A 27,023-nucleotide genomic window follows, 5' to 3' on the forward strand; every position below is an offset into this window, starting at 1 on the left:
CTGGTCGAGTTGAAAGTACACAGGTTGGCTTATGTTTCTTAACACAAACAGCCACACATCAACTTCAGCCTACTAACTGTTGGGTATTTTTTTCAAGAAGCATACCAGTTTAGACTTAAAGGTGATTTGCAGGTAGTAGGTGGTGACCTAATGACCGACCAGGCTGGATGACGTACGTGTAGACCTGAAATTCTCCCTGGAACAAACTCTAAAAATCACTGGTATTCTCCTTCAAAATAAGAGTGCTACAGTCTAAGAGTGAGGAACGTTATAAAAGGAGTGTGTGCGTGTGGACAAGCCTCTCTGCATCATGGGGTTGTATTATGCGCACGGGTGTGTTCAGATGTCCTTCAGGTCCTTCTGGATGCCCCACAGAGTGTCAGCGCTCTTCTTCAGCTGGCCCACCTCGGCGTCCGTCAGGGTCATGTTGACCACGCTGCTCACACCGCTGCTGTTCAGCACGCAGGGCAGAGACAGAAAGACCTCCTCACCAATACCATACATGTCCTGGGAAAAAAAGAGACAAACTTGAACAAAAAGCAGTAGAAAAGGTATCCAAGCATGTTTGTGTGGCGAACAGTTTGTCTTTGGAATTACGCCTTACTTCATGTTTACAACTTCTGGCAGTGGAAGAAGTATTCAGATCCTTTACTTATGTACAAATAACACACTGTAAATGTACAGTAAATGTCCTGCATTGAAAATGTTACTTAAGTAAAAGTATGTAAGTATCATTAGGAAAATGTAGTTCAAAGTTTTTAAACCCAATGTGGGAAAATCCTCACATAGACAAAACTAGTAACAATTAAAACAGTCCTGTCAATCCACTAAGTGTTGAACGGTCTAATCATTTCAGCTCTACGTATGGTTGGGCATTTATAAAAAAACGTATTTTACAAACTACAAGTGTTTTGTGCGTAACCATCTTACCATATTAGTTAAAAGACAACCCCCCCTCTTTCAAAACAAGGTAGGGTGCCGTTTTTAACACCTTTAAATAAAATAATATTTTCAATATCTTTTTAGATGAAAGTGTTATATTTAAATGGTAAATATTTCCAAGGCCTTCAGCTGAATAACTGCTCTTGTTGTGGTCTGCTGCATTCCCCAACCTGTGTTGTGTCTTCCCTTTCTTCTGTGTCTGTCTTGCCGTGAGGGCGTTCCAGGGGATCTAGAGGCGTGGCTTTCCATCTACGTTCCGTCATCCACTCAGCTGTTCCTCTTCAGTCATCACACACTGCCATACATAAACCCGGGCTGACCGCCTCTTCAGCGCCAGATTGTTACATGCACTATTGTGGTAACTTGGCTCCTAGTCATTTGCGCTTGTGTTGTTATTCATTGTTGTATTCTAGTATTAACTCTGCCTCTCCTCGTAGATTCATCCGTTTTCCTTCCGAGCTGCCTTCCTCCCTCACGCCGACTAGCCACTTGTCTACTCCAGTGTTTGAACCCCTCCGTACTCATTAAACCACCTCAACTTTATCCTGTCTGCGTGCCTTTTGTATCTCTGTGGTTCTGGGTCTTAATAACCGTAACAGCTCTGGTAATGGTTATCCCATCATTCCGTCTTTCATTTTTAGAAATAAAATGGATTATTGATCATTTCATTAATATAGTTTATGGCTGACGTCTCTATTGGCCTCTGCAACTTGAACAGCTGGGTCGCAGCAACACCATCAGCTGGTTTGAGTCGAGCTGAGACACGTACATACAGGACACGTGATGTATTCATTTCTGTGTGCTAAATGTCTGTTCTTGGATTTTGTGAAATAAATTTCTAAATAAATGCTACTTATGTTTGTTTTTTTCCTCTTCATGACACATTTTTTGACTGATGATCTGGAAAATACGGTAGTGTTACTGGCTAGGTTAACCTTTAAGCAGCTGTGTGCCTTTGTGTAACGAGCTCAGGTGAGCTGTAGCCGTTTGTAACAGTGTGTGTGTGTGTGTGTGTGTGTGTGTGTGTGTGTGTGTGTGTGTGTGTCAGACCTTGACCATGGTGGAGACAGGATGGACACGGCTCATGTTCTTGACTATGCTCTCAGTCAGGTCTGCCACGCTCAGACCAATGGCCCAGTTAGTGTAGCCTTTCAGCTTGATCACCTCGTAGGCACTGCAATACAAAGCAGAGCTCTCTTAAGGCCTGTGCAGTGTAAACCACAGGCAGCTACTCACTCATTATGTCATGTATGTGTAAGGACCAATCAGCAGGGTGTGTCACCTTAAATTACTTTTTACAATCACAGCTTAAGATGGCATAATATATTATTCAACAACCTTATTCAACAATTATTAGTTTTGTTACACATAAGATGGTAAATATGCTTTTGACATCACCTGAAAATACACATTGATCTAACCCTCAAATATGCTTATAAGAATACAATGAATGACATGCTTGCTATAGTGTTCCTGTTGGTTGCTAGCGCGATAAAAGTAGGTTGCTAGTAAATATATGTGAACTTTTGCAATCTCCCTGTAAGATCAGATTTGTAACACGGCATCACACAGGCCACAGGAACATGTTGAATATTGACACAGAATCAACGATCATGTACATGATAGTAGTCATCAGCCCATTTAATCATTTAAAAACGTCTTAAATCTTTTTGTCTCATGTTTTATCTCCATATAAACAGCTATGACAGAATGCAGCCTACACTCAGAGCTTAAACTACAGACTCCAACTCTCTGGCTGTGTCTCCACATATATACTGGATGTAATCCTATAGCAGGATCATTCGACTTACATAGAAAGGATTTGTCCTGAAATGGACGCACTGTGCCTCCACTAAAAGGTATCACAGATGCTAGTGGAATGGGCTGAACAGAAAGAGACATCAGAACTTTGGCTTCTTATAGATATCTTTGGGATCTGATTAGTCCTGTCTACTGGATGATGTCAATAGATATGACACCAACATGTTTGTGTGACGCAAGGGAAAACAATGCAACTGCCACATGTTAGAAATATTTAGATTAGATATCAATTTAGTTTAAACTTTTGTTTAAACCCCCTCACTCATTTTCAAACACAACCATACCTGTCCACTACAGCCTTGTGTGTGGCCTTCCACTGTTCTTTATCACCCTCAGTGCCAATATCAGGATTCAGCTTCTGCAGATTGACTCCTGCCACATTAGCTCCGCTCCACACTGGCACTGAAAACACACAAGTACATGACATCATCACTTGAAAATACACACTGATGCAACTGCCAAATATGCTTGCTATGGTGTTCCTGGTGGTTGCTAGTGCGATAAAAGTAGGTTAATAAATAGTAAATATATAAACTTTTTTTGCAACCTTCCTGTAAGATCAGATTTGTAGAACGGCCACGCACACACACGTACGCACAGTATGTTTTTCAAATGACAGTCCCTTTTTCAGTGTAACTTCAACAGAGAAACTACCCTGATGATGCCCTGCAGACAACATATCTGATACACAAGGATGTAACAATGCATCGTAAATTGGTTACAGTAAAACCAATATCAATTTGTAAAAATTAAGACCAGTTGAGATAAAAGAAAAAAAAGAATTGAGATTCAATTTTTAAACGGCCTATGGCGTAATCTACTTTGATTATACTTGCTTAATGTGTTATTTAAGATAAAATACAATATCAGTTGCACTTTTGATAAGGACTGTTTAATCTGTTTCCACAATTTATATAAATAAGGGAATATTTCAATCATTTGTTTGCAGATCCTTCTGTTTAAAAAAATCCAAAGAAAAACGTACTGTAATCTTAAAATTTTGTATCGATCAAATTGTAAGTACTGTTACATCCACATTGACAGATATTCCTATGATTGTTAAGTGATAATAAATGACAGTCTGGCCCCCGTGTGTACCTACCGCTGGTGTCTCCATGCTCACCCAGCACCCAGCCGTTAAAGGAGCTGGCGTGGATGCCAAGGCGTTCGGCCATCATGTAGCGGAAGCGGGCTGAGTCCAGGTTGGTGCCGCTGCCGATGACGCGGTGCTTTGGCAGACCACTCAGCTTCCAGGTCACATAGGTCAGCACATCAACTGTGGAGGGTGTGTCACAACCAGAAGTTATTGATAACACACACACACACACACACACACACACACACACACACACACACACACACACACACACACACACACACACACACACACACACACACACACACACACACACACACACACACACACACACACACCAAATAAAATAAAAAAGGTTAGTCTCATTATCAGATACAGACTCAAGGGAAGCCTTGTTGCGTCTTCTACATAGTATGATGAGCATCAATGGTAGTGAGTAGCATTAGAGACCAAAAATCAGCGTAAGGAGGTAGGTTGGTGGGTGATAGGTCAAACAACACTGGACTTTCACCCAGGAGGCCGGGGTTCATGTCCCGTTCTTGACCCACGTGTCACTGACACGTATATTTTGTAACCTAGTGATGCTTTCCCGACCATCCACAGGCTGCAACGTGGAGGAGGGTCTGACTATTCCACAAAGCATTCTGGGATGGGAGAAAAATGTGCTCTGGTTTATTGGCATTTCTTAAAGCCAATCACAACCCTCTTGGGCAGTGCTAAGCACTGGAAAGAGCTGCTGAAAAGTAGTCGTGCGAGAGAAAATTCCGATTGGTCAGATAGACTAGCGTTTACGTTTCCCCAAGCGTGTTAAGAAAGGACGCCAAAGGCGTGCCCAAAGCGTCAAATATCGTTTATAGCCCCCTGCGTCTAAGGGGAGCCTTTCTGCATCAGTAACTAACGCCAAAGACCCCTGACCGCTGGGAGTAAGACTGTGTTGACCAAACTTAAAGATAATGTGTGTAGGGATGTCCCAATCAGCTTTTTTGCCCACCGAAACCTGATCTGATTTTTTTTTTTTTTTTTTTTTAATATTTCCGAATCCTGATTAGATACTTTTTTCAATTTCAATTCAATAAGATTTATAGGTTGTGTCTCAAACCACCTACTTGCACACTTCAATACACTTAGTTTTAAGTATATAGTATATAGTGTAGATATTAAATAGGTGGGTTGGTGAATTTGGTATTGAATTGGTATTGGAATGATGAATATAAGATGGGTGTCTCAGTGGGGTGTTGGTCTGAACACAAAGGAGCCGATGCAGTTCAATCCAGACAAGAACATTACTTGAGGTGTTGAAGATTTTACAAAGCACAGCATAGCACAATAGGGTACACTGTTTGGCAGGTAATGGCTATATGTGCATATAGCTATATGTGTAGGTAATTAGGAATATCTCTGTCTTCATGCATCGCACACACAGCTGTTGTCTCCCTCTTGCTCCGGTGAGCATCTATCTTGAGGTGACGGCTGGAAGTGTTCATACTGACGCATGTGCACAGGCACAGTCTTTCCAACAGTAGATAACGCAAAAGGTCAGTGCACTGAAAGTACCCGGATAACCCCCTAAAAACGGCCAAAAAGTATATTGCGGAACGATAGACCCTGGGCGCCATCTTGACTACAAGGCGGAAACTACAACAGACTACTGCAAACTACTATTTTTTGTGACTGTTATTGCCACTCTTTTTTTTAACCCCAACCAGCTGTCAGACACCGTCTACCAAGAGCTGTCCGAGGTTTCTTCCTAAAAGGGAGTTTTTCCTTGCCATTGTTGCTTGCTCTGGAGGAAACTACTAGAACTGTTGGGTCCTTGTAAATTCTGGAGTGTGGTTTAGACCTACTCTATCTGTAAAGTGTCTTGAGATAACTCGTTATGAATTAATACTATAAATAAAATTGAATAAATTAAATGTACAAAGGGGAGGGACCAGGGACGTTGACTGGAAGCTGATTGGACAAACATCACTGGCTGGGGTCTGGCTTCTGTGTCAGACTTCGAGAGGAGCTTGTCATTTCTGGTAAGTGTTTTGACGCAAGTGTTCCTTTTGGGAAAATACGTGGTCAGAAAAAAGTGGTCACTACGGCAGTAAGTGGTCAGTGCACTTTAGCAGAGTACTGACAGGACAGAGTACTGACATGCGGGATAGTATGCGGGATGAGACACAGCTACAGTATCTGTAAAGACACTTTACAGATAGAGTTGGTCTAAACCACACTATAATTTACAAAGACCCACTATTTTAGTAATTCCCCCAAGACAAAGCATTTGTCGAAGAAAAACTCCTTTAGGAAGAAACCTTGGACAGACCCAGGCTCTTGGTAGGCGGTGTCTGACGGTGCTGGTTGGGGGTGTGATGAACAGTGGCAATAACAGTCACAATAAAAGATAATGAACTATGACTAGAAATAGTAGTTGTAGTTCATGGTGTAGCAGGGCACTGCAGGGCATAGACGTACTTTTATTTGCCTTGATTTTAAAGCTGCACACCTTTTGTTTACAAAAATAACTAAGTTAAAGTAACTAAAAGATTCCTTCAGTTTAATACATTTACTAAGTGCAGTTAGCATTTTTGTTAAACTCACATTAAATCAACTTAAAATGGTTAATAACGTTCTGGCGTAAGGTGATCAGGATGACCGCTGATCAATTCAAAAATGCCCATATCGGCTCGGATCCAATACTTCCCGATCGGGACATCCCTTAATGTGGATGTTATTGTATTTACCAGGGTTGGAGACCACGATGATTGTGCAGTTGGGACTGTACTTGATGATCTGGGGGATGATGGCCTTGAAGACGTTGACGTTCCTCTGCACCAGGTTAAGGCGGCTCTCACCCTCCTGCTGGCGAACACCGGCCGTCACCACGACCAGGCGGAGAGTTGGCTGTTACTGCGTAGTCTGGAGGGGGGGGGGGGGGGGAAGAAGAGAGAGAGAGAGAGAGAGAGGAGAGAGAGAGAGAGAGAGAGAGAGAGAGAAACAAGATCTGATGAGGGATGTCTTGGGACGTATATCTTTGCAGTGCAGCTGTATGTAAGCAGCAGGAAGAGTTGGGTACTGTTTGGGTCTTTTTCCGATACCGGTGACTGACTTTTAAAACTTTGCCTGAAACACACACAGAACAAAGATCGTCTTGTTTATTGATAAGGTCATATGTTAAAAATGTTAATTTAATTTATTAAAAATGTAATAACTTAAAATAACCTTTTTCAGGGGCGCTCAGATAGCTCAGTTGGTAGCGCGGGTGCACATATGTAGACGGTTTACTCCTCGACGCAGCGGGCCAGGGTTTGACTCTGACCTGTGGCCCTTTGCTGCATGTCATCCCCCCCCCCCCAGTGTCTTCAGTTGTCCTGTCAAATAAAGGCCTAAAGTGCCCAAACAAATCTTTAAAAAAAAATTATAATAAACTTGTTCACCAGTAAATAGCTGTTAAATAACAAAAAACACCATCATGCGGGAAAAAGGTTACTTTAGGGTGTTTTCACACCTGTAGTTTGTTTGCTTTGGTCCGAATCGGTTGGTGAGTTTGTAAACTTGGAGCAATTTGCCCTTGGTTGGTTTGGTTTTAAACCTGGAAAAATACAAGCAGGTCTTGGTATGCTTGTTGGGTCTGCTTTTGGTGCGCACCAGAGTGCACCCGCGTACTCTTACCTGCCCAAACGAACCGCAGCAGTGAGGCAATGAAAATGTGAAAACGCCCTTACAATAAATTTTAATGCATCACGAGACTACCAGCATTCTGTCAGCATTTTAAACGTGTTTAATCCAGCTGCTAGCTAACGATACTAAATGTTACCTGATGCCTAGTGTTATGTGAACTAGCGTCACGTGCAGTGATGCTTCTGTTGTCTCTAAAGCCTGTTTCGGAACATCAGCGTGGCACAGAAATGAGGCACCCAAATCCCTGTTGCTATTTGGTCCGGTAGATTTAGGAAGGACGTTGAGGCCATGTTAGCACTGGGATTCAGTAGCCAACTCTAGCAGGTACTGACCTTTGTCAGCAACTATCTTGGAGGTCTTGAGGAAGAGGCTTCCATGCTGCAGGTCCATCATCTCTCCCTTGAGACGGTCCTCCATCACATCCACCAAGGCCAGCTCATCACACAGGTCCTGTCCGCAAGAGGAAGAGGAGAGAGATGAGGAGAGGGAGGGCAGTAGGGCTGCGACAATATGCTTTTGTCCCAATTTTCATTTATTGTGATTGTAAAAGTATTGCAAATGTAGAAGTATGGCAAATTAATATTAATTATTGCAATGTTCTTTTCTTATCACATTTTAGTCCGTCTGACATTGTGACGTCAGTTTTTCCATGAAATTTTCTTTAATTTATTTAATCTAAAATATATTTTGCAGTTAGGCATGGGCCGGTTACCGGTTTTAAGGTATACCACGGCAGGAAAAAGTCACGGTTTCAAAACCATTAAAATTTTCTGTTATACTATTCCTGCGGTATGGGCTATTTTTTTAGAAGTCGTCGTGGACAGAAAGTGAAGTTCAGAAATCCGTCAGCCTGCCAAGGTGCAGTACTACGGCCCCTCCCCATCCTGCGAGTGTCAGTGCATGATGAGGAGGAGACCCCCGTTCTCTTCCTGCACGTCTAAATAGACTGAAGTGAAGTGAATGTGGGAATTCTCCAGGTACCAAAAAAGCACAGACGCCCCTAACAAATTCAAGGTAACGTAACAATGTCTTTGATTGAACATTTGCAATCAGCTACGGGCGTTAAAGTGGCATGTCTAACAATAGGGAGATAATTACTTCAGGCTTTACCGAGGCAGATAACATAGCTAATGTCAGCTATTTTCACTCCTAACTTCACTAAGCAAACGAGTACACATTTTCTGCTAAGTTAGTACTTTTACTGAAGTGTAAAAATAAATTGAGCTGGTATCATGTCTGTTGTCACACCATTGTGTAGGCTACACCACCACCCCCACACAATATATCTTTTTACAAAAAAGCAATTAGATCATGTAATATTGTCTGTCACACCGATTAAATTCACATGTCGGTCTTTATTTTTCTTCTCTCCACGTAAAAAAGAAAAAGAATTATTTGATCTTATGGGGCCAGTTGTTCAAAGGTAAACTAATCGGATTTTGGTTATCGGATTGGATCAAATTTTGAAAATGGGTTGTTCAACAGGTAAAGAAGGAATCTGAAATCAGATTAGATCACGGAATCCAATCCTAGTTTTAATCTGGATCAAACCTTCAGTTTGTGTTGTTCAAAACTTGTCAGTAGGATTTGGATAACTTTGATCCAAAAAAACAGGATTATCCTGATCCCAACGGGGGGGGGATTTCAAGGTGGATTCCAGCACGAAAACTTAGTAAAACTTTAAATTGGTCAAATAATACATTTGTATTATTCAGTGTATATACTTTTCATATTTTGCACTTGACTTGTTTAACCTTAGTTAAGTTTAGTAAAGTAAAAAATGAAATAAAAATTATCTTGTCCTCATGGAACAATCCCCCAAACAGATTTAAATAACAAAAAAAAATGCAAAATAATAATATATGTCTCATTCATCACCGTATATTAATTTCAAGGAAACAATCTAATACAAATTTCTGGTCTTTCCTCCTTAGACGAAGAAGAACCCTGTCCATTCTACTACTACTACTACTTCACTTTTAATTTTTTTTTTTTTTAAGACGTTTTCAAAATTGTCACAATGTATTTGTTAATGTATATTAGTTTTTTATTTGTAGTGGCTCAGATGAGGGGTCATAAAGAAATATGAATGGGAAGTGGGAGTTATTTTTGTGTTTTGTCTCAAAATAAACCTTCTAGTGACCCATCTTGGCTCTTCTACCTGTTCTGTACGTAGCTCGTAGCCCAACTTGTGATATGTTGTCCTATTAGAGCAGTGCTAATCCGGATTTGTAATCTTGAAAAACAGTTTATCTGGATCAGGGTGATCCAGTCCAATGTTGCTTTGAAAAACCGGCATAAAAGTAAGACGGATTACCTGATCCTGAATAGCAAAAAATGGGATTTCCAAATCCGAATAATTTTGATCCAGATTAAATATTTGAACAACTGGCCCATGGTGCACATTTAAAAAAAAAAAAAAAAAAAATATATATATAATATATATATATATATTATATATATATATATATATATATATATGTGTAATAATATATATATATATATATATATATGTGTATATATATATATATATATATATATATATACACACATATACACAACACACACACACACACACTCACCGGCCACTTTATTAGGTACACCTGTCCAACTGCTCGTTAACACTTAATTTCTAAGCAGCCAATCACATGGCGGCAACTCAGTGCATTTAGGCATGTAGACATGGTCAAGAGAATCTCCTGCAGTTCAAACCGAGCATCAGTATGGGGAAGAAAGGTGATTTGAGTGACTTTGAACGTGGCATGATTGTTGGTGCCAGAAGGGCTGGTCTGAGTATTTCAGAAACTGCTGGAAAAACGTTGCCTGGTCTGATGAGTCTCGATTTCTGCTGCGACAGTCGGATGGTAGGGTCAGAATTTGGCGTCTACAACATGAAAGCATGGATCCATCCTGCCTTGTATCAACGGTTCAGGCTGGTGGTGGTGGTGTCATGGTGTGGGGAATATTTTCTTGGCACTCTTTGGGCCCCTTGGTACCAATTGAGCATCGTTGCAACGCCACAGCCTACCTGAGTATTGTTGCTGACCATGTCCATCCCTTTATGACCATAATGTACCCAACTTCTGATGGCTACTTTCAGCAGGATAATGCGCCATGTCATAAAGCTGGATCATCACAGACTGGTTTCTTGAACATGACAATGAGTTGGCTGTACTCAAATGGCCTCCACAGTCACCAGATCTCAATCCAATAGAGCATCTTTGGGATGTGGTGGAACGGGAGATTCGCATCATGGATGTGCAGCCGACAAATCTGCGGCAACTGTGTGATGCCATCATGTCAATATGGACCAAACTCCCTGAGGAATGCTTCCAGCACCTTGTTGAATCTATGCCACGAAGAATTGAGGCAGTTCTGAAGGCAAAAGGGGGTCCAACCCGTTACTAGCATGGGGTACCTAATAAAGTGGCCGGTGAGTGAGTGAGTGAGTATTTTATATATATATATATATATATATATATATATATATATATATATATATATTCATTCATTCATTCTACAGGCTATGCTACTTTAAGAGGAAAATAAGTTTTTTTACCCAGACATTTTAAAATAATACATTTCAAAGCTGTAATTGCAATACCGCAATACCGTGAAACTTTTGGTATTTTTGATGGAAGTTATCATTCTGTCAGAATCTCATACAAATAGTCTTGCATTGGTCAGTGAGTGGTTAGCCCTGTTGCCTCACAACATGAAGAGTTTGGGTCTAATTAATGTAAGAAACAATATATCAGTACCTGTAAAGATGTATTAGACATCCATTAAAATGGCCATGTGACTGTTGGATATTAGTGAAAGATATAACACTGACATCTACTATATATTATATATTCTCTTTACACATGTAGCAAAGTATTAGATTTTTTTTTGAGTGGCTTTTTTTTTCTCCATTTGGCCTTGTAAAAACAGAAAAAAAAAAACAACATTCTGAACGTGTTGTGTCTTACCCGCAGCAGGATGCTGATGGCGCAGGCCATGCCCACTTGGCCCACCCCGACCACAGTCACCTTGTTTCTGGGGGGCTCAGCAGGGCTGCTGGCCAGAGGGCTGATCAGCTTCTGTAGCACTGAGGACATGATCACAGCTGCAGGGAGACACAGTAGACATTTCCTGGTTAGCAGGTCCTACAGCACAGGAGCTCCAACAGGACACTATCTGCTTCAATCTGTCTAAACTCATTAAGTATAAGATCCGGCCTCCAATACAATACACAGCCTGGGGACTGTATACAGCAGCGTACCTAAATGGAGGAGGAAGACTTTTTCACTTTTACATTTTTACTTTGTCGGGCCTGCACGATTGTTATAAAAATCGCAATCTCGTTTCACCCTAATTTTTTTAAACAAAAAAAACAAACATCACAAACGCTACTACTTTCTTCTGTGAGTATTAAACAGACCGCATAAAATAGGTGTTAATGCGCTCAAGCGCTGTAATGCTTTCCCTTCTCTTCACTGGAGCCTCTGTGTTTACAGAGTTGTGGTGATGTGCAATGTGCTGTAGGTGCCAAAAAAAATAAAAAATATCAGTTTGGTACTGCCAATTTGTTTTATCATGGTCAAAAAATATTAGTGAGAGAGAATTGTGATATCATTTCTAAGCAAAATAATTGTGATTCATATTTTTCCTTGAATCGTGCAGGCCTACTTTATACAGTATATTCCACATTTTCAAATTCTTTAGTTTCCCACACTGTTTGGTTTTGTCTTGCACAATTTAGAATTTTTTTATTGTATATATTTTGTATTTCTTACACCGTGCGTAGGAGGAAAAGGTATTTTCGCTTCCTTTGTATTTGGCACATATTTTAAGAGAATTGACAATAAAGTTGACTTAAAAAGACAAAACTCCGGAGAGTGGTGAGCATCTGATCTCTGATTACAGGGGGTGTCCCAGTACACTCTCTCCACTCAACAAACAGGCTACCTCCATCTTGGCTGACCCATCTACCCCCTTGCACCATGAGTTACACCTTTTGCCCTCTGGGCGGAGGTATAGGGTTGTTTGGCTCATGAGCTCCAGGCTCCTTCATTCTTAAGGTAATTGCAGCTGTCAACAATGAACTATACCTTTTTATTGGTGCACTGGAATTTCTACAACTTGCACTTTGTTGTCTGTGTCTTTGTTGTTGTCATATGTACATTCAGTTTCTTATTACTAATTATTGTTAGCGTGTACAGTACAATTCTTGGGGACAAAGATTTATTGAATTGAATGAGTAAGTGTATCAACACACAGGTCGAAGGTCAGTTTTCTCTCTCAGGGATTGGGATCAACAAGCAAGGCTCCAGACAGACATAATGCTCACATTTTGCAACCATTTGAGACAGTGAGAGTTTATTTCATGTTGAAAAGGTGGAGGAGAGCAAGTCTGCCAGAGTTGGCCACACAGCACAGCTGTGTTGTTACCATGTTTGCATGAAAAATCATGATGTGGCAGTCCACAATACATTTACAAGTGGTGATCCACATCCAAATATTAAAGACTGTACATTTGCTAGGAAAATGCTGCGTAGTAATAGCCAATAAGGAGTTACCCACAGATGGGATCGACCTGCTTGTCACCAGTTTCTCTTCCCTGACCACTGACAAGCAAAAAAACAACAACCATCATGGCGGCTCAATCGGAATATGATCTTATTTTCAGGGCTCGACGGTAACGGTTTCCCGACTGCCCTTGGCAACCAGATTGAGTCAATTGGCAACTTTTTCGTGACCTCTAAAAAAAGACAAACTAACACTATGGTCACAGCTGAATGTTGCGTTTACTGGTAAACCTCATGGTGCATTCAAAGTTATAGTAAAATACACTTTTCTTTTCCCATCGGTTTGTCTTTTAACAGCAGGTTACTAGTTTTTACTTCATAACAAGAGTTAAATCAAGACACTTTACTGTAGGTAAAGTGTCTTGATTTAACTCGTTATGAATTTACACTGTAAATAAAATTAAAATGAGTAAAAATGTAACTGACTTGGACTAGAACACACCTACTTGACTGTTTAAATGACGTCAAAGCGTGGTTAGCCCAAAAAAATTTAAAAACTAAATGAGAGTAAAACTGAGATCATGCAGTTTGGCCCCACTAACTCTATAATAAACTTGGGCCCCCTCAATGATTTTGTGCATCCTGTTGTAACTAACCTTGGGGTAAAAATAGACAAACAAATAAATGCAGTTGTAAAATCTAGTTTTTATCATCTTCGCCTTTTAGCTAAAGTTAAACCGATTTTTGTCTTTTAACAGTTTTGAAAAAGCTATACATGCTTTTATTTCTTCTTGTTTAGACTACTGTAATGTACTTTATATCGGTATAAGTCACAAAGCACTTTCACGCTTACAGTTAGTCCAAAATTCTGCAGCACGTCTTAACTGGAACCAAAAAGCGCGCTCATTTAAGTCCAATTCTTGCCTCATTGCACTGGCTTCCTGTCCGTTTTAGGATTGATTTTAAGATTTTATCGTTTGTTTTTAAAGCTGTGAATGGACTGGCCCCAACATATATCTCTGACCTAATCCAGATTTATAGGCCAGCGCGGTCACTGAGGTCGGAGAGCCAGCTCCAGCTTGTGGTCCCCAAGACAAGACTTAAAACTCAGCGGGACAGGGCTTTTTCTGTGGTTGGACCTAAACTCTGGAACGCTCTGCCCCTCCATTTACGAACAGCCCCAACAGTTGAGTGTTTAAGTCTTGTCTTAAGACACATTTTTATTCTTTGGCTTTTAACTCCATGTGAGTCGTGTGGTCCTCTGATGTCTCTTATTGTTAATCTTAAAAATCACCTTAGATATGATCGTTGTTTCAGTGTAAACAAAAAAAGAGACCAAGAAGAGGGAGGGAGAGCCTGTATGAGGCAGAGGCAATAATACCTCTAAGAGAGCTCAACAGTCCCGCCTCTCCTTCGAGAGACCTTGGGTGTCGGAAGTAAATTTCCCATTAATTTCTCCAAACAATCCATACAAAAAAATCATTTTAGGCCAACCACCTAGCGCTTGACTCAAACAAACATCACTGAGTGAAAAAACGAACAGAAGATCCAAAAAAAAGTCAAAAAAGCAGAAGACTGTGTACATATTTTCATTATCGAACGAAGGACTACTCATCCAATAAACCACCGCACACCACTGAATTAAGGCAGCTAACGTTTGTTTAGCTGACAGCTAATTCAGCTGGGACAGCATGTAATAACTTTTAAAGACCCTCAAAATAAAACCTGAAAATAACCGTTATAAGTATATAACAAAAACATAAAATATAACATCTGCTGTTACGTCAGCTATTGCCTGCTTTCCCAGTGTTTAGTTTGAGTTAACATGTTTTAGACTGCCCAACGTAAATCGAGTGCAGATTTGAGTTGTGCATGTTCAGATGTAAACTGTTTACGGCAAACCGCGTCATGCCCGGTGAGAGTCGAGTCAGACCGGCTCTGGTCGAGTGCAGATGTTTGCTGCTCATGCTCAGATTTAACCCGTTTACGACCATAACTCATACTGAAATTTGTGAAATCCATGAAATAAACTTCTCATTACAAAAAGATGGGAATCACTTAAAAAACATTTAAGTTATCTATGACTGTTTGATTGCTAACACTAGCTCAATCGCCATTCAAGTGACAGCCTTTGTTGTGTTTGATTTCTAGCTTGTAGCAAAGCTAGCGGTAATTTCAAAAACATTTTAGCTATCTATGGTTGTTTGATTGCTAACATTAGCTCAAAACGCCATTTGTTTATTATATTTGATGCCAACTTGTAGCCAGCAGTGAACCAACTTCGTTAAGTAGGTCCATTTTTACTAAATTGACATTAAAGAAGTCTCTCAATAGCATCTTGTGTGCTACTTGTTGCCAATTGACGCATTTGCAACTCACAGCTTTAGGGGTTAGCCAAGTTAGCTTTTAGCTAAACTAATGTAAGCTTTCTTGTGGAGGCTAATGGCAGTGTCGTAAATCCTCGTAAAAAATGATTCTCATCTTGCTCATAATCATAGATCGGGCACAGACAGCTCCCCCTCCTCACCAGCATGAGTTCCAATCAGAGGCATCACTGTGGGATTGTGGGACTATGGGTAAGGAAGTACTTATACAAGTAATCGCGAATAAAAGTCATTTCTCAAAACAAGGTTGGTTTCCCATGAACTTTTGGCATCTATATATGAGCATATAAAATCACTTAGTCACCTGGTAACCGCTGTGGGCGGGACTGTTGAGCTCTATTATTAACAATACTTTGTTTACATTTCTGAATGTGCATTTTTTAAGCACCACTCACTTAAAATGTGATCATGAAAAAAGCAGCATATTGTAGTTTCTGTATTTATTCCCACAGCATTAATTGATGCAAGTCTATTGACCACATACATGTTTCCACAAAAATTATTTCATTTATTATTATTTCATATATAGGTGCAATGATTATTTCAATTCTTGATTTATCAGCTGATCATCATTTTGCTAAATGTATTTGATGGACAATGGTATAAAATGAAAGCAAGCAAATTCTCAATAGATGTAACCACGTGTTTCATTTTTTAATGACTTAAACATTAACTGGGGCGGCTGTGGCTCAGTGGTAGAGCGGTTGCCTGCCAATCGGAAGGTTGGTGGTTCGATCCCTGCCCCTGCAGTCATTGTCGAAGTGTCCTTGGGCAAGACACTGAACCCCGAGTTGCCCCCGGTGCTGTGCATCGGAGTGTGAGTGTGTATGAATGTTTATCTGATGAGCAGGTGGCACCTTGTACGGCAGCCCCGGCCACAGTGTATGAATGTGTGTGAATGGTGAATGTATCCTGTAGATGTAAAAGCGCTTTGAGCAGTTGTTAAGACTGGAAAAGCGCTATATAAATACAGCACATTTACATTTAACTGATTCCAACAACGCTCTTTTTTATCAGAGTTTTATTTTTATTAACCTTTATTTGGGGAAGGTTCACTGAGAGGCAGCCTCTCTTTTTGCAGGATCACATTCAGTTCCACATTGATACCTGGAAGCGGTACAACCACAGTCTGATCTGCTGCCGCTGAGCAGCTCCACTGGAGCGGTTGGAGGTTAAGGGCCTTGCTCAAGACCAACTCAGTGATGGAAATGTGGGAGGGACAAGCACTGCTCTTTCACTGTCCCCACCCAGATTTTATCCTGTAGGTCTGGGGATTGAACCGATGATCTCCCAGTAAAGATAAAGATAATTTGTTTATTAGTCCCCAATGGGGAAATTACTGTACTGCACTCTGTGTACACACTTTTTGTTAGTACTCACACACAGGCCTGAAATACACACACATGCTCAGGACCTATACATGCACTATACATGGAGAGATGTCAGAGTGAGTGGGCTGCCAGCTGAACCAGCGCCCTGACCGGTCGGGGGGGTACGGTGCCTTGCTCAAGGGCACCTGGCAGTGCCCAGGAGGTGAAGTGGCATCTCTCCAGCCACCAATCCACACTCCCAACTTTTTGGGTCCATATGGGGATTTGAACCAGTGACCCTCCGGTTCCCAACCCAACTCCCTATGGACTGAGCTACTGCCACCCCCTTAAGGGCTGCACAATTAATTTTAATCACGATTTTGACTTCCCACGATCTAATTTGCGTTTTTTAAATGAGTCATTTCATAGAACGCTCTTTTTTTTGCATAGCCCACCTACCACTCCGTAAACCACTGTCTGCTCATGTGCCAGTCAGAATTGACTTACTTATTGACAACAGCTTAGTTTCTAGATGTAGACAGTCAGAGGACAGAGTAACGGGAGGAGAATTCAACAGATAGTCGTTTATACGTCGGTCTCAAGGTTTACCAGTAAACGCAACATTTTGTCCCGTCTGTGTTGTGTTTTTAGACAACAGCAGTGAGCAGTGCTAGTTGGTGCTAGTTAGCGTCTGTTAGCTCAAAGGCTCTACGGCGCGAGTAACATTTTTCCTCTAGGACGCACCGGTGCAACTAATGTCGCATCCGCTGCAATGTTGTTTATATGGATATGGTTTAATTTTGCGTTACATGACCCATTTCGTCTGTAAAGCCGTGCCTGTGTTGGATCTTTCTACTCTCTCTCCTCTTACCCTCCGCGCAGCCCGGCCGCACAGTAATGCCAATCCACACTTCTTATATTTGTCTACAGTTTTGTTATTAACACAGCTGTATATTGTTAAATATGAGTGTCAACCCTGTATTTGTACCAGTATTTCCGCTTGTAACTCTGCTATTGCGGCCGCCACAGCAAAGAATACAGAAGAAGTTATTGAATGCAACTAACACTATCACTCGTTCATAAAAATGCAGCGCAGTGACGATACAGACATGTCATACACACGACGTGTGTATCCGCCGTTTGACCTGTGCTGGACCCGTTCATAATGAGTCAGCCGTGTCTCTGTGATTAGCATTCCCTCTCTCTCCCTAGCTCTTTTAATCAGTTAATGTTGAAAACATTATAACATACGCTAATTATTTCAGAAAGCTAATTTTCATTTACGTGTGTTACATGCTTCAACATAAGATTGTAACATAATATAGATGTGAAAGCAGTTATAAACAGCCTATGTGACAATAAAATTTGTTTTGGTTAAAAATCAACAAATAATTGTGAGAATAATTGTGATCACAATATTGATCAAATCATCATGATTATTTTGGCCCTAATTGTGCAGCCCTACCTCCCAGTCACAAGCTTGCGTCTCTAACCTTTAGGCCCCCACTGTCCCTATTTTGACAATATGGTTGCCATGTTTTAAACTGCCTATATTTGGTGCAATTCATTTATTATGTAACTATACCACATATTTTAATAATGAAACAATGACAGAATGGCTTTTAAGTCAATGTTTATCAATTTTACAACAAAGGTCATCCTGGAAGAAAGCTTTCCAATTTTACAAATCACAGCAGTTTTCTGCATTAAAAATTCCAGTTCAGTACCGTTTTCTGAGCAAAAGTAAAAAATAGTCACCAAGCAGGTAGCACTCCCCACGCTATTTATTATTTCACTCCAATCAAGCTCCTTCAAATAACCATTTTTAAATCTACCAAAACCATTTCCTAAACCAAAAATAAACCATTTCTTTAATGGAACTAGTTGGTACCTGGGAAAGCTACAATGCACTATGGAAATTAAAATTAGCGTTATGAATGCACTGCATTCATTTTTCTGGCTAGCTAAGTGCGCCTACTGAGATTGCCATGAAAACATCTATGAAAACCTAAGAGATACCCATTCACATGTTTTATGCTTGTGTTGTCTGACACATCAAGTTGCTTGTCGTGAAAATCGTAGCTTACGTAATGTGGTGTGTATAACTTTAGCTAATTATCTAATGTTAAATGGAAGCGACACCAATTTTAAAGTAATTTGTGTCACTGTAGTGTGGATTAATAGATGAACGGTGTTCGGCTTCCCTCAATTGCACTTAAAGCCCAGATTAGACCAAAGATCCGTGTCGCAGGGCAAAGTTGTAGTGGTCTGAACTAGCCCGTTTCAGCTAGACTCAAACAAGCTGATGGTGTGGCTGTGACTCAGCTGTTCAAGTCACCTGGTTTTAGAAAGTAAGGGTAACCAATAGAGAAGTGAGCTGGTAAAGTCAGCTTTAAACTATTGATAAAAAATGATCCATTAACCATTTTATATTAATGTTACAAACAGCTGGTTGAAATGGCAGAGTTTTAGATAGCACCTCAACCAACCGCTCGTGAGCACAGTAACCGTTTATGGCCAAGCGAGATAGAGATTGACTGAAGAGAGGGAGCACCCAGCGGTGTTTGAACAAAGCCTGAATCAGAGATATATAAAACGTGATTCATCACTTGAAATGCAACGTAGCAAGCACCTCAATATCAGTAATGTTATCCACATTCATATTTAGACAAAACAAATTATCTTGCTTCAAAACTCCTATAAGTCAGAACGGAAGTACAAAAATGGTGTAGAAACGATACACCATCTCGTCTCGTTGGTGTACTGGCAGTTTTCAGCACGCTGCAGACCGGCGCCTTGCAATAAGTTCCAAGTTTCAACTCATCTCTTTGCAAATCTTTGGTCTGAACTGGTCTTATACATGACAAACTACATAATCTTAACAGAAATAAGAGTCCTTATAAGAGTACTTACAATGTGCTCCAAATGTACTTTTTGGTGCAACATAGTTTGCCCAGAGGGCGCTCTACAACATCCCTGTAGTATTTTTTGTTATTGTGTTGTTCAAAAGGACTTTAAGTTTCATGTCTTACGTTTTGCATTTTACACATTTTATTTATCAGAACATTAATATATTTTGATGTTCCTCTGTTCTGTTGTGACAATTAAACTATTTTAGTGAGAACTCAAACAACTACAAATACCAAATGTTAGGGAAATCTGTTTTTTCTGTTTCTGGATTTTTATTATTATTTTTCTTTTTTTAAATCTATATCAGCCGATATATCTGATTTTTAAATAACCAAATATTTTTGTCAGTATCTGCCTTAAAAATCCTTTATTAGTCAGGCTCAAATTAGAACTGTTCTTCTCAAAGCCCAGGGATGCCCAAATTTAAAATTGCAAAGTTAGTCAATAGTCAGTATTATTTATTGAATTCCCCCCCCCCCCGACACACGTCTCACAATCCCCCACCCCTTTATCACTATCTGCACAACTCACAGTCCACTTGTTTTCACTATCTTTCTGCAACTTTTCTGTCATTCCTTCCTGATGACATGGCATGTTCACAGTATTACAGATACTGTGACCATGCCAGCTATGCATGAAACTCAGGCAGTAAATTACATCTGGGTTACAGCATATAACCACTTCACTGTAATTCACTTCTTTGGTTCATGCCATTGTTTCTGCATACAAACAGTTAAAAGTTGTAACTGCAATGAAAAAACATCAATAAAAAAACATTTCAAAAATACAAGAACACATTGTGTTTAGACCAGATTAATGTACACATTTTTCTTGGGAGGGGGCAAGATTGGAGGTCCACCCCTTCCATTGTTGCACAAAAACCTGTGGGAAACACACTCAACAACACTTTAATACTAATTATAGTATATAATAAAATAAAACCAATACACCAATTACACCTAGATGACACATACTGTAGTCAAGTTTCTCAAACACAGCAACACACACGTGAGCACAGCATTATTAGATCTTGGTAGAAGCATGCTGCATGCTTATTAACTCACTGACGCTCACAAGATTTACTTGATATACTTTAAATTTGGAACTGAATGGCCGACCCTCCACTACGGCGCCCTGAAATATCCACAGACTAAATACCTTCAACGCGCACGCACAGGTCTCTCAATCTCCCACCCCTTTCTCACTAACTCATGACTCTCTCTCACATTCTACTCGTTTTCCCCCTTTAGTACTCTAATCTTTCTCCCATTTTGCATTTGTCATTCCATAAATTATATCTGGGTTACAGCATAACTGAATAAATCCAATGTATTCCCACATTGGTTTAGGTCGGTCTTTTACTACACAAAAACATTTTCAACTTGTGTCAAAAGTTCATTTCGTCCTTCAGTGTTGAACTTCCTCATAGACAGTAGAGCTCATGTGCACAACGTCAACCAGTTTTAATAACAGGAAAATTAACTTGTATAACAAAAAGTCAAAGGGACATTAAATGATAAATTATAGGAAGCCCAGAGATTACAAACTATTTGAGCAAAAACACAAAAATAACTGAACTTAGATCCATCAATTACAGAAAATTAATCTTATTGTGCATAACCCAAACACAGCAGTCTTTAGCTGTCAGTGAATAACCTGAAAAATCAAGGTCAGATGTAACAATTAAAAGTGCATCAATGTACTGTAACAATTTGAATGGTGGGACAAATAGAAGTTGCTGTTCAAAGAACGGGACACAGTCAGTGTAAAACTGAGGAAAGACATATTATTTGTTACATATTATACATAATGATACAAAAAACAGATGCCTGAAGGTCCCAGGGCCCTCTGCTGGGGAACCACTGACCTTAGCTCAGTGTGCAGAAAGAACAAAGCCATGTGAGCTCAGTTAAGTCTGTCCTGTAATATTTAGCCTGCTGTCACATGCTGCCAACAAGTTCAGATATCAGCTCACATCAAGGACATATGGACACTTGAGGTGTGCGTGAAGGGGAGGGGCTTTATGTCCAGAAATGGACACACCTTGAGGCTCTATGAGACTGTTCCGCTGTCTGGCATGTATCCGGAAACAAAGCTACAGAACCACACAATCCCTCACTTCACTCTCCTCAAAATCAATTACATAATCGGTTCACCTGCCTCATTGATTAGCGCATGCGTCCTAGCCTACTATTCCACCACAGCTTGTAAGAAATTGATTTAAGTGAGGTTATATGCTGGTTTAGATCCTTTCTTTTACTTGATTTTAGTTGACTTGGGGTTATGTAACAGCCCGGCCTCGGCCATGCAGGAGTCCTCGATTTTGGTGAGAGTGATAAGAGACTGTAGCTTCTTAGTTGAAACAACCTGAACGGTTTAACTATGCAGTTAAAATGAATACACTAGGCTACATACTGTACAACTCTTAACTGAGAGGGGACGTTTAGGCTCTAAATGCCAGCACATTGGGATGGTGTTTATTGTCTGTAACACAGCCACACGTCATCGTAAAGACAGATGTGGACGGTAAAGTGATGGATTGTAAAAGAAAAGAAAAGCCCAACAAGCTTTAATTGCACCAAAGACCTAGATTAATGAGCTACAGTAGCTGCACTTCGAACACCTGGTAGTATCAGATGTTGAAATCCTCCAAATATCGAAGTCATAAAACAATAATTCATGACGCTAGGCTGCCCGGTATTTGTTCTAATCTGCCGCCAACCACTAATGACACTTTAATTTAACATCCGATGGAAAATGGCTTCTTGCGGCGGTCATTGTAACTCTGAGCATCCATTGCTGCTGTGGCGTTCAGCACGCAGGCATGCAATGTTCGGCAGCCTCGAACCCGCCAAAGGAAAAAAATGAAATGATACATTCAGAAATAAGCATAAACAGATTAGGCCTACTTACGTTTTTACACACGTTTCTGCAGGCTAATATGATCAGTTATGTGGTCCGGTGGAGGACAGCGTGGGATCCAGCGGCTGGCAGACAAATGGGGAGAGAAGACTGGTGTGGTCGTGTGGAGCCGAACAGGTTTCAGTGGTGGGGATGGGGGATGGGGGGGGGAGGGGGCAAGGTTGGTTGCCTATGTGACCTGGATGGATTCACATAGGGGTCAAAAAGCCTCTCAGAACACTGCAACACACACACACACACACACACACACACCACACACACACACACACACACACACACACACACACACACACACACACACACACACACACAACACACACACACACACACACACACACACATGATGTATAGCTAGCAGTCAACTGTCTTCCTTTCATATTGTACATGTCGATCAAACCAAAATTAATAACTTAATAACTAATGATTTAAAAGCTAAGGATGTATTTGGGTTTGATGTTTCATTGCTGAAAAACACAATGCCATTTTCATAGGACTATTGCTTTGCTTCATAAATGTATCTAAAGACGAGGGGAAATTCCTGCAAAGCTTCGAGGCGGTTATTTTCACCCTGCTTTATAAATCCAGTGTAATTACAGACCGATGTCAATTCTTCCAGGAATGCCAAAACCAATCTGAATCCTTATCCTTCAAGGCAGCTAATCTGTATCTGCATGTTATTATTTTTCACACTTATCTTATTGTACTACACCCTGGGGTCAAGCTTCCAAATCAACATTCAGACCTCTGGCAGAATGTCAGGTCTATAAACAAGCTCTAAAAATATTGGATCAAAAACCCATAACATGGCATCACTGCAAAATTATACAGAAATACAATCTACTTAATTTTGACAATCTTATAAACTTTGCTTTTTTAAAAGTTATTATTAAGTGTTTAAATGAGCTGGCCCCAGGCGTGGTGTCTGAACTCATTACACAGAAATGATGGTCGGACCATGACAAGAGTAGTGGTTAATCAGAATTGTTGAGTCCACATGTGCAGAACAACTGTTGGTCAACCCTCCTGGTCAGTGAAGGGTGTACATTAATAGAGCTCTTTATCAACCAAACTTAAATCCCAAATATAACTAACAGGGTTTGAGACAAAAGAGAAAAACTATGCCTTAAACAACAACAGAGATGTGAGCATTAATGGTGTCCTTTTGCAACACCATTTTTATGTACATTCTGTTTTTATTTGATTTTATTCTTTGAGAATTTAATAGACTGTAGTGCCGTGTTTGATGCTGGGATTGCTTTTGTAAAAACCTGACCAGGACCAAGGACTACAAATTAGCAGAGGCCAGACGTCTTGAAAAAACCTCTCTCACATTTGGTTGTGTCGTGGGTAAATGTAGCTAGTAGTCCTGAGCAAGTAGATAAACACTCAAGGGGAGTCTGATATGACATTGATAAGATGGGATATTATTGTTAACGCCAAGTAAGGCCAACGAGGCAAAATAGTGTTACAGAAATAAACCGAATCAAGGCAAACAAAACAAAACACTTTCACAAAATAAAATAAATTAATGTGAGAGTCAAAAAGATCTCATTACAAAAAACATACACTGTTTTACATTGACCTGTAGACAAGTCATTACTGAGGACATCCAACGGATGTATGCCTTACTCCCTTAGGTTTTCCTCATGCTGTCTCTCAAGAGCAAACACAACTGCCAGACTCAATAGTCCTGAAGCCCACCCCTCAAATTGGAACATACCAACTTTACAATGCAGGGGTGGCTCAGATGAATAGACAGTTTAAAAGCTCCATACAGCTAAAAAGAATACATCTATTAAACCATACATTTACACATATAATTACGATTCACATTAATAATTTGAGGAATGGATAGGTTAACAGGTGATTTGAATATTGTGATCATTAACATTAACACTATGAACTCGATAAATAAACGTATATACAGGCAACATTTAAGGTCTGTCTTTGAGGGCTAAAATAGGTAGCGTATAGCTATCGTGATGGCCGCATACGCTCCGTCTCAGTTGTTATAATGTTATGGGTAATGTCCCTGATAAATAAACAATAAATGGAAGAGATGTAATTTAAAAGATTGCAACCCAAAATATAATCATCTCTTCATAAATGTGGTAGGATTGGATGCCAAAATGTGATTGAAGGTGCTCCACACTGTGTTAAATGAAGGACAGAACATTTCATTTTTAATTTCATTCTCATAGCTTTAGTTTTCTAAACAAAAAGACAAAAGTAAAATAAAGTTTAAAAAACAATTTATAGGATATGCATTATAAATACAACAATACAAAAATTCAGTATTATAATACAAGAACATAACAGAAAAAAATCTAATAGACATAAGATAGACAGGCTGTTACTCCTTATTGGGGTGGACCCACACACACAGCTGGACTTTCACCTGTACATTCAACATCATAATGCTTCAGGGAGAGTCTCATTGTAGTGGAGAAAATACTTATCTCAACTCAGTGATGCACTTTGTCCAATCTGCTTAAACATGTGGTTACACCTGTTAATATTATCTGACCTATATTATTATATGATAACAGAGGCTTCGCTCTATCTCTCTCCCCATAGCCACTGGACTATGTGTAATAATCCTTCAAAGACTATGTAGTACTGTTTATTGGCCTTTTTTGTTTTTTATCTGACTTTTAAGTAAGTTTGTGTGAGCTATACTGGACACCTGAATTTCCCCATTAAGTATCTATCTACCTGTGTATTTGATCAAGATTCTTTAATAATTTGTGATACATACTTGATACAGTCACATGTAAATAACATCATCCTCTTCAGTCCTTTCTTCCTAAAAAAAAAAGTGAGGAGAAGGTTTACTGTACCCTGTCATTCTAAAACGTCTCTGCTATCAACAAGGTTTGGAGGTCAGTCGTCGTAAGCGTCTCATGGCAAACTAGGTCACAGAGACAAAGAGAACGTCAGACACAATATTCAACTCCTAGAGCCTTTCCTCCTTTTCCTTTTTCTCCTCACTGCCTCAGAACAGCTCTGGTTGATGTGTTTTACTATAATAATTCACAAATAGGAGGCAAGATGACTTTATATTTTTGAAACAAAATGTTTTACACATTAGAAGTTCATTGTTTATTCCATTTTGCAGTGTGAATGTATTGCAGTTTGCTCCAACAATAGAAATGACAGCCAATGGTGGCCCAAACATCCATGTAAACATGTTGTTCCCTGCATGCCTCTGCTGATGCTGCACGTCACACATGAAGATGATGATGTATGGTGGTGGTGGTGGTGGTGATACAGGATGGCACCCAATAGGCTGCTGTAGTTCCTCTCCAGTTCGTCCTCCAACGGGGAGAGAATGTCAAACTCTTAAAGGAGCCCACTCAGCTGCGCCCAGGCTCATTGTGTGTGTGTGTGTATGTGTGTGTGTGTGTGTGTGTGTGTGTTGGAGAAAACGTTGCATGTGAGAGTGACGGAGGAATTAGATTGGCCAGTAGAGGAAGGCGGGGCTAACAGGCAGTTACATAACAACACAAAGCCCCCCAACAAAGCAGCCTCACTCTATCTTTATCACTGTGCCTCACGCTTTCCTACTCTGTGACATGCAAACATTCACAATATTCTGTCTAAATAGTCCTCGTGTTGTGTATTTCTGCTATGCGCAAATACGCTGCTCTGTCCTTGTGGCTGTTGGGTTAAATTTAGAGAGAACAAGGCAAAGCTGGTTGAGGCTGCAACCAAAATGGATGTCGATATTTTTAAGTTTCTACTGGATATGCGGATGGCGGGAACACTGTATCCACCAGCCGCGTACCAGGCTGCAATATAATCCTACAGATTCACAAAACTAAAAGTGCTGTTTTTGTCACTGACAGGCTCAGATTATTATTATATACAATTTACATTTCTGACAACATTAAAGAAAGGATCTCTACAGAGATAGACCTTTAGTAAGATAATTTTGACTCACTATACTCCATTTATTTAAACAATACTTTTACTAGCATGTATAGAAGCAGCATATTTTCCCATGTAAATGGGTGAATTAAGTGTTTATTTCAACCAGACCAGAGTGGTGATTGTTGGAACAGTGGAAAGGTGAACCAAGACATTTGCTCCAAAGATTGTAGAACCACAACATTGCCACCAGTTAGCCTTGTTTCCCCAATGGATATTTGTTCTTATGCCAACCCTGTTACTACTTATTTACTGTGTACTTCAACTTCAGAGGACAATATTGTACTACTTGACAGACATGTTACTGGTTACATTGCAGATTCAGATTTTACTCCCAAACTATGACAGTTGAAATATAATGCCTAATTCTTCATTAAACTATCCAGCATCATCTGACAATGACAATGCCTCTCTTTCACTTAAAATAAACTTTTAATTGCAAGACTTTTATTTTAGTAGTAGGGTACTTGTTCTACCACAGCCAACCTTCCCAGTTACAAAAGAGAAAAATTACAGCAAGATTCAATTCAAT

General features: G+C 40.0%; 1 protein-coding gene across 1 annotated transcript; it reads right to left on the reverse strand.

Moving 5' to 3' along the window:
* Positions 1-83: 83 nt before the first annotated feature.
* ldhba (lactate dehydrogenase Ba) lies at positions 84-22,787 on the reverse strand. The gene is given in 9 exon segments (XM_032504878.1): positions 84-507; positions 1,993-2,116; positions 3,048-3,165; positions 3,866-4,039; positions 6,589-6,739; positions 6,741-6,763; positions 7,858-7,975; positions 11,497-11,633; positions 22,553-22,787. Coding segments are annotated over 8 exon segments (1,005 nt in total). The 5' UTR covers positions 11,626-11,633; positions 22,553-22,787; the 3' UTR covers positions 84-339.
* Between the last annotated feature and the right edge of the window lie 4,236 nt (positions 22,788-27,023).

Source organism: Etheostoma spectabile, chromosome 23, assembly GCF_008692095.1.
Source record: "Etheostoma spectabile isolate EspeVRDwgs_2016 chromosome 23, UIUC_Espe_1.0, whole genome shotgun sequence".
Lineage (NCBI taxonomy): Eukaryota > Metazoa > Chordata > Actinopteri > Perciformes > Percidae > Etheostoma > Etheostoma spectabile.